The 8,694-nt window shown below is 38.8% G+C and overlaps 1 protein-coding gene across 1 annotated transcript in view; it reads right to left on the bottom strand.

Moving 5' to 3' along the window:
* The window catches only part of LOC107102247 (suppressor of cytokine signaling 7-like), a 25,930-nt gene that overhangs the window by 4,371 nt on the left and 12,865 nt on the right, over positions 1 to 8,694 (bottom strand). The window contains exons 4-9 of the mRNA XM_015401460.1: positions 8,138 to 8,272; positions 7,879 to 8,024; positions 6,122 to 6,290; positions 4,344 to 4,472; positions 2,296 to 2,431; positions 140 to 283 (exon numbers count right to left, since the gene is read on the bottom strand). Of these exons, the coding sequence (XP_015256946.1) occupies positions 163 to 283; positions 2,296 to 2,431; positions 4,344 to 4,472; positions 6,122 to 6,290; positions 7,879 to 8,024; positions 8,138 to 8,272 (836 nt within the window). The 3' untranslated portion in view covers positions 140 to 162. The remainder of the gene's footprint in view (positions 1 to 139; positions 284 to 2,295; positions 2,432 to 4,343; positions 4,473 to 6,121; positions 6,291 to 7,878; positions 8,025 to 8,137; positions 8,273 to 8,694) is intronic.

The raw sequence follows: 8,694 nt of genomic DNA, 5'->3' as shown, positions 1-8,694 counted from the left end.
CTAGACGATAGTAGACTAGACTAGACTAGGCTAGGCTAGGCTAGGCTAGGCCAGACTAGACTAGACTATAGTAGAATAGAATAGAACAGAATAGAATTGAATAGAATAGAATAATATACTGAGGAGAAAGTGTACTCACTTCAGGTTAGGAGGTGTGTGCTGCTACGTCTGCAGGTTGGCCTCCTGCCCCGATCTTACCACCCTCCGGATATTATTGATTGACAGATACATCTCCTCCTCAGGATCATAGTAATAAAACTTACTCAGATAGGAGATCAGTGATCTTTAAAAAAGGTAAAGAGAAAAAAGGAAACATGTTCATCAAGAAATCTTACAGACAAAAGTACCTTAATTAACACTTTTAAAAGTAGAATCAGGAAGCAGAAAAAGGAATGTTAATTAGGATGTACTGATAAAAAAAAGTAAGGCTGCTGAAGGTGATTTTAATTTATTAAGATTTCCCTCTAATATTTACTGCATAACAAGATAACCTTGAAAAGTGTTTCCAATTTTTTCTGGTAAGTAGATATATCTGTTGTTTGTATTATGAGAAGTGGCTGTAAAACAAAGCTTCCTTTTAAAATGGAATAAAATCGCAGTTGATATTTTAAACTGCCTACAGCATCTTATTTTAGCAATTAGTTCAGGTAGTATTTTAACCTGTAAAGGATGCTCTCTATGTTATTGTGCATAGATTTTCACCAGGCAGAAAACATTTTTAAATGCAGCGGGTTTCATAGCAGACGGAGCCTAAAACCTCTTACGTAAATAAAATAGATTTCAATAGCTTTGCCTTCCTGCTTTCTATCAGAAGTGTTGCTCTCTCTTGCCCTTTCACAGCCTGGAATAGCAGAGTGTGTTGCTGCAGCCATCTGGTAGGCCTTAAGCCAGCTATAGACTGAGCAATTATCTGCTGTTGCATATGACATATTGGGGCTCATGGAAAATGGAGGACACCTTGGTTGTGTCTCTAAATCTGGGCTTACATTGCACTGTAAGGTGGGTTCTATGCCTGTCAGTTCTAGCATTCTGGGACCAAAGATGACATGCAGATGACCTGACAGTGTCTGATATTTAGAATTTTGACCTCACACTGTGAAAGCTGCTAAAGCCTATGTCTACTGATCAGCCAATAGGAAGGCAGCTGCTGCCAATGCGTCACATTAAGATCCAAAACAGAAGATATATGTGAGGCTATGTATAGCTAGGATTTTTTTAATGATCCACAAAAGAGGATGTGCAAAAACCAGCAGCATAGAGGTAAGTGTTGAATATGCTAATAGCGATTAGCCCAATAAATGTCCATCCATCTTCCCCTGCGTATTCCAAGAGAGTGGTGGTGGGGCCAGTGCCTATCTTCAGCAGACTATTGGCGAGAGCTTGGGAAAATCCTGGAAAGGTCTTCAGTCTATCGCAGGGCAACACATAGACATACAAACATGCACACACACACTCACACTAAAAGACAATCTAGAGATGTCAATTGACCTAACAGTGACATTTTAGACTGCAGTAGATAAGCCGAAGTACTTGAAGAGAACCAACATCTACAACTTGCTACAAGGCAACAGTGCTACAAACTGCAGCACCATGAAGCCCTACTATTGGCTTTGTTGATCTTTAAGCATTAAAAAATAATATATCATTGTGTGTGAGATGTATATACAAAGATTATTTATCTACTTATTCACTATGAGAATCATTGTCAACATGGAGCGGCAAGAACATATACAGAGTTTTGGCAAAAGGGGTAGGAGAAACTGCTGAATGCAAATAGTGTTGCTCAATAACTGGTGAAAACCTTTATACCTGTTTAATGACTGTAGGCACTATCAATATTGTAAAGTAATTTGGGTTGGGAGATAAAAAATATTTTTCCATCTCTTGCACTTAGAGTTAAGCAAGCACACACTGATAAAGTTGCTTATTTTTTTTAGGACATAAGTAATTTAATAGTAAATTGTGATTGCACAATGTGCACATATCCAATTTAATGCACCAGTGATGAATATTTCCATGTCATATAGTGTAAAGGAAGGGAGTCAGGCAGGAGGCATTCATTATGAGGGTTGGGGTCAGAATTAATTAGAATTTTTAAGTTTCTATCTGGCCAGTTACAATTCAGGGTGGATCATGCATTGGACAGTTCTGGTCATCAGCATATTCCTCAGGTCATTTCTAAAATATAGACAAATATTCTATGTTCACATAGAGGACAAATATGTCCCAAAGACAAAGAAGGTTTTTTTAGATGATGAAACATTAACCTTAAATAACCTGTGCAGGGCTGAATACCTGGGCAGTGGAAGCTCTTGAATGTGGTCGATACGGACTATTTGCCGGATGCAGAAGCGACAGAGGTGCTGTAATGACTTGACGTTGCTGAAGCGAGATACAGGATAGAGCAGCTGAACAGGAGTTGGTGGAAGCCCTAAAAAACAAAGAGTGAAAGACAGTCAGCATCACTCTGCTACAGGACGTGCTTTGATTTTAGATACGCTTCTTGTCCAGCAACAGCTGCGTTACTGCACTTATCAAAACTCATCTTGCAATGGACTCATTTCTACTGTAGGCTGTGCATCAACAAAAAAACAACAAACAAATTCTAATTCTCTACCTGGCAGATGATCCTGTATGGTGATACTCAGTGTTGTGCCTGAACGCGTTAATTGAACGAAAGTTCATGAACTCGTTCATATTTTGGGCGAACGTGAACTGAACGTACTGCATTACTGCCTGATGAACGTTATTGTGAACTCGTTCATTCTGGTGTCTGTGAACAGCACGCTCTCTCAGTTCAGCTTCGTTCAATAGGTTGCCAGATTTCTATAGAGGCCTCCAGGCGAAACCCCGGCTAAATCACACCGTAAACAGGCCTTAATATGTAGCGGGAAAAACACCCAATCTGGCAACACCAGCTACCAGTGTCGTAGCCTACAGCCGCATGCGTCATCAAAACAAAATGCAGCGTGGAAGCCACAGCAGCATGGAGGCGACAAAGCAGCAGTATGATCACTTAAAACAGGTTTATGACCAGGTGGTCGGTGAGGATGATGGCAACAATCTTGCATTTCTCTGCAAACTTTGCCCGCTGGCTTTCAGTAAAAAAATCTGCACTTCAGTAACCTTAAATTCCTACCTCAGCCTGGTCCCTCAGTTTCTGTTAGTAAAATGTTCTTAAGGGTTTTACTATTCATGTAACTTGTTTGTTAAACCTGCCTGGTATAATTTTCCAGGATTCCTTTTTAGTATGTACTGAAATGGAATTTCAAATTGAAAAAATTATCAAAATTAAAAAAACATTTGCACCTTAAAGACTACTTTCCTGTTTTTCTTTAAATAATTCCTCATAAAAAAAGACCATTCAAGCAGCACATTTTTCCTGATGTTTTTGAGAATATACTGTAGGGGTGAAAGCTGCAGCTGCTACTAGTGTGAAGTGAATGGACAGCAACAAAGCGTTAAAGTAACAATGGGGAAATGCTGTCCCCTCAATGCTAATGTAAACCCTGGTTGGATAAGGATTCAAAACTGGATATGAAGATGAAATCTGACGCACAGTTTCAGAGTTACAACTGATAAAATGATTGCTGTCTGTGGTTCTACAGTAGGCTATGGTGTAATTGAGCAATATATGAAAAAAAAAAGAACTATGAACTAGTTCATTTTTTGGAACTGTGAACTTAGTTCAAAATTTGGAATTATGAACTATGAACTGAACTAGTTCATTTTAAAATGTGTGAACTGAACTTTGAACTAGTTCACGTAGAAAGAGAACTTTCCCAACACTGGTGATACTAAATACCACTATTTATAAAGCACTTTAAACTCCCAACAGGACCAAAAACAATCATAAAATACAAATGGTCAATCTTAAAATAATAAATAAAGCGGTACATAAAGGAAGTACTTTAATAAAACAGTAATAAAATAATAAAAGAAGCACAGTAAGACAAAGTCAACCTCTCAGATTGTTTCAAAAGCCAAAGAAAAGAAATTGGCCTTAAGAAGAGATTTATAATCAGAAAGTGAAGAGGCCTTTCTAGTGTCCAAGGGAAGCCTGGGAGCTGTTATGGAAAAAGCACAGCTCCATTTGAGTTTCAGATCTTACGAGGAATTAGATGAAGAAATTATGGTAAAGCTCTGGAGGAGTTTTAAGATGTGTTTATGAAGTTTCTAAGCTCTCTTTTCTCCTGTGTCTCTGTCCCTCTCCAAAATATGATTGTGTCTATGATTGTCTTTCTCTGTGTGTTGCTAGGGGATAGGGTCCATCCATCTATAAACTAGTCTAGGACGAAGTGAAAGGAAAACAAACCTGTAGATCATGTTTTTTTTTTTTTTACCTGGGACTCTGGAGCGGAGGAAGTAGAGGAATTTGCCATTCTTGGAGTGCATGATAGCGCGCTCGATGAATTCCACCACAGAGTGGCAGCGGTCTTCAAACTTCGGGTGACACCACAGGCTGAATGTCCCTGAATGCAAAGACAAAAAAACTCAAGATCCCAACAAACGCCAAAGCCCAATTTAGGATTGTTTCTACAAATACTGTAAAATTAAAACACATTTCAATGTTTTCTGAGACATCGATGCAAAAATGCTTGATTTAATTTCCATAAAATGCCTTTGCAACACATGCATGACATCTCCTATTTTGATTTATGAAATGGATCTCAGATTACAAATGGTTACAGGACACAAGGAAGGAATGGGGCAGAAAACTGAACAGGTTTGTGTCATGGGTTCATGTTTCTGCAATCAATAGTAATCATAGTCTGCATCAAAGCTTGTAATACGGTACAAAGAAAGAGGACATAAGAAAGACGATCGCTAGTCGGGTTCGGTAAGAAATAGAAATGGAGGAAATAGAAATTATGAAATTTATCAACATTTTAACCTCCTCAAACAGGAAAATAGTAAATTGCCTATAATTATATAGTGCATTTTGAAGTCAGAGGACTTGAACAAAGCTTTTTACACTACATTCAGTCATTCATACACACACACTCTCTCACACTCATGGTTGTGAGCTACATTGTAGCCACAGCTGGTCTGGGCTCACTGACAGAAGCGAGGCTGCGGTACATTGGCGCCACTAGTTACCACCATCATTAGGCAATGCAGGTGAAGGGTCTTGCCCAAGGACACTACCCGACAACCCAACATCCCTCCAATTGCAGGGCAAACTCTTTCAGCCGACGCCACTGTCACCCCAAGACAAGTTTTGAGAATGGAGATGGATGGAGTTGAAGTTAAAGAAGGATGTGAGTCAGTTTGTTGTAAAGCTGTATGTATCATCTGCATAACCGTGAAATGAAATCTTGCGGTGAGTGATGATACCACCAAGGGGGAGCATGTGAACGAGATGGAGCTAAGGAATGAGCCCTGAGGAACCCCACAATTGACTGCATGAGTTTATGACCTGGCTTTTCAAGTGGAGACATATTCTGATCTCCCAGCGAGATAGAAGATAAACCAATCTAAGGCACCGCCAGTAAATCCTGTGGTGTACCGAAGATGGGGGAGGATTATTATGAGGTCCACAGCGTCAAACGCTGCTTTCAGGTCGTAGGAATCGTTAATGAAGGAGAGCCAGCATCAACATCAGCTGCCATTAAAGACTTTGTTTGCTAATATAAGTGACTTAAATGCCATGGCTGAGTGAGTAAGTGTAGCTCTAAACTCAAAAGGTTTTTATGCATGATGCTTTGTATTATGCAATTTAATTTGGCCAAATTAAGTATTATTAATTTTTATGGTAAAAATGCAAAATAGTTTTACAAGATTCTGCTGATTTGGTTTCACAACCTCTTGTTTGTATTTCATTAATCAGTTTCATCCTGCGGTTGAAAGGGAAAATGTTTTAAAGGATATTGTTAATTACTTTCACCAAAACAAATGGTCATATGAAGGGTACTTTAGATATTGTTAACATAAATCAGATAAAGTGGAAGTCCTTTAGCTTGGACTTCTTGCTTTGGTTACAATATTAAGACATCTGGAGCTCTGATGTACAAAAACATGAAGACTGAAGTTTAGAGGGTTATCTCCTCTAAGGCGTGATGATTTTTTTTTAGTGATCAATCAGCTAACGATGCAAGATGTGAGTGTGAGGCGTCTTTACCTCGATAATGTTCCATACGAGTGTGATGTGTGACTCCCTGCGATCTGAAGCTGAGACTCAGGATGTATCGGGGGTCCGAACTGTCTCGGACCAAAAACGATCCGTCCAGTTTGCCCTTCAGCTTCACCTCCGCATCTTCCCAGTTCATAGGACCCCAGTACCAGCCGCACTGCAAGCAAACACAACACATAAGAACAGTTCTTCTCTGTTCCTCACATCTCGAATTTGTTGTATAAACCTGTTAGAAGATGGAGATAAATGACATTTTAACCATAATTTTCTTTGCTTTCAAACAGAAATCAGGGGAAGAGATCCAACTGGAAAATGTGTTTTCACTGGTTTCTAATTATTTCATGTGTTTATTGTCATGTAAAGCAAGCTAACAAGATGCTAATAGCGACCATATGGCAGCCAACTCAATGCTAAGATGTTTTGATCTGCTGTAAGCCAAACTTTATTTCAACAAGAGTTTAAACACTAATATGATGTTGATGTTTCTGTTTCCAAATATGCTCAATACGTTTGATTACTAAATGATGACTAAAGAGCAAAATCAACTCAAGATTTTTACTCAAGTAAAAGTGTGAACGTACCATTTTTAAAACTACTTAAAGTATAAAAGTAAAAGTAATGTAGGAAAAAATGTTGAGGACAGAAGCTTTACTGCACTACCCTATTAAAGAATCATTTTTCTATAATTCTGGATCATGAATTCCTTAAACTTCAGTGCACTCCTCTCTACTTGCTCTAAATAAAACCTGTTTAACTTTTCCCTGGTCTCTCTGTTTGGTCTTCTGCATTTGGGTCAGATCTTTAGGTAAATCATGACATAGTTAAAGGCTAATTTGACGTAGGTTTAAATTCTTCAACATAAACTTTGTTTCTTAAATATAAAATCAATGCTGAAATGTTCATTGCATCATGTTATTGATTATTGTTTTCAGCCATTTTTATTTATTTTCGATGTGTACTTAGTAGCTTAGTTTAGTTGAGTTTACTAGTTTAAGTCAACAGTTTAGTTTGATGCAATATGTCGCGCCTGAGAGTTTACTAGTTTAAGTCAACAGTTTAGTTTGATGCAATATGTCGCGCCTGGAGTTGAGTTTTTAATAAATGTTACTATTTTGAACAGACGTTGTGTGCAGAGTTAACAGATGGACCAAGATTTGAGAGCAAATCGCACTTTAATTTGTTGTCCTAACACCAGCCAGCTGGGTGTGCGTTCACAAACAGATAATAACATAAGTCACAATAGCATTTGATTGCATGAGACAGTAAAGGTGTGTTTTATACCTACTAGTTATACCTGCAACAGTAATGTGAAGAATTTATCTTTAGTGAAGAACAACAACTATAAAAATTGATAAATAGAAAAAAATTAAAATTTTATTAGAGTAGACAATCAGATATAATAAACAGTAAAATATCAACATTATCTTTGTTTTATACAGATAACTTTGTTTGTGAGAAGTTTCCACGGGTCCTTCTTAGTGCTTATCTGTCCCCAAGACAAATATGTTCTTTTTCTTGTTTAAAAAAAATCTTTATAATTAAAGAGTTTGATTTAAAAAGAAATGCAAAATTTCTTAGTGAAATGTGTTTTTTTAATGTTTATTTGGCACTGCGGGGGGGCCCTTGTTAAACTGTGGTTTCTCAGGGACCTTCAGCCGGCCCTGATACTCGCATCACGTGATATTTTTCCTGTCTGTAGAATTACAGTTCTAGTTTTATCACCGTGAAATGATAGCGGGTCGTACCTTTTCCAGCTCTCTCAGACTGGCTGTGAAGTTGCTGGCTTCAGATCGCCGCAGAGCACACAGCACAGGAGGAGCGGCTTGTCTGACCGGTGGGACAGCACCCAACGACGATGAATTCGAATGAGGAAGGGCCCGGAAAAAGGCATCTGAAGTGGAGAGGGTGAAAAGGGAAGCGTTTTTGAACACAGCTATAGATACGTGAAGGACCCGACCCAAAAACAGACCCTAAATCCCACAGCTCTCATCATTCACATCTTACCATTGAGGCTGAGACTGTGCTGGATGGTGGCTTGGGAGGGGGGAGGAGGAGGAGGGTGAGACAGAGGGAGGGATTGCAGGGAGGCACCCACAATACTGACAAGGAAGGGCCCAGGCTGAGGCCCTGATATGTCATCTGGAAGAACAACAGCAGGGAAAGGTCGGAGAGAGGAAGCAGAGAGGGGAAAAGGAAAACAAATACATTGATGTTAGGATAGGAAATGAGGAAGAACAAAAGGGGACAAAGGTTTTTATCTGCACCATCAGTTAAAATGAGAATCAACCATCCAGCAATTAATGACGTTAATGACAAATCTTCCTCATGCTCAAAGGTTACCTGTGGAGTACCACAGGGATCAGTGCTAGGACCAATTCTCTTTACTATATACAGTATATGCTCAAAATCAATAGAGTTATTAGACAGCATGGGATTAATTTCCAATGTTATGCTAATGATACCCAGTTATATCTGTCTATAAATCCTGATGAAGGTAACCCATTTCATAAATTACAGGCATGTCTTGAAGACATAAAAACCTGGATGACTCTTAACTTTCT

Source organism: Cyprinodon variegatus, unplaced genomic scaffold (genome assembly GCF_000732505.1).
Source record: "Cyprinodon variegatus isolate N-32 unplaced genomic scaffold, C_variegatus-1.0 Scaffold1223, whole genome shotgun sequence".
NCBI lineage: Eukaryota > Metazoa > Chordata > Actinopteri > Cyprinodontiformes > Cyprinodontidae > Cyprinodon > Cyprinodon variegatus.
This window is presented reverse-complemented; position numbering and strand designations above follow the sequence as displayed.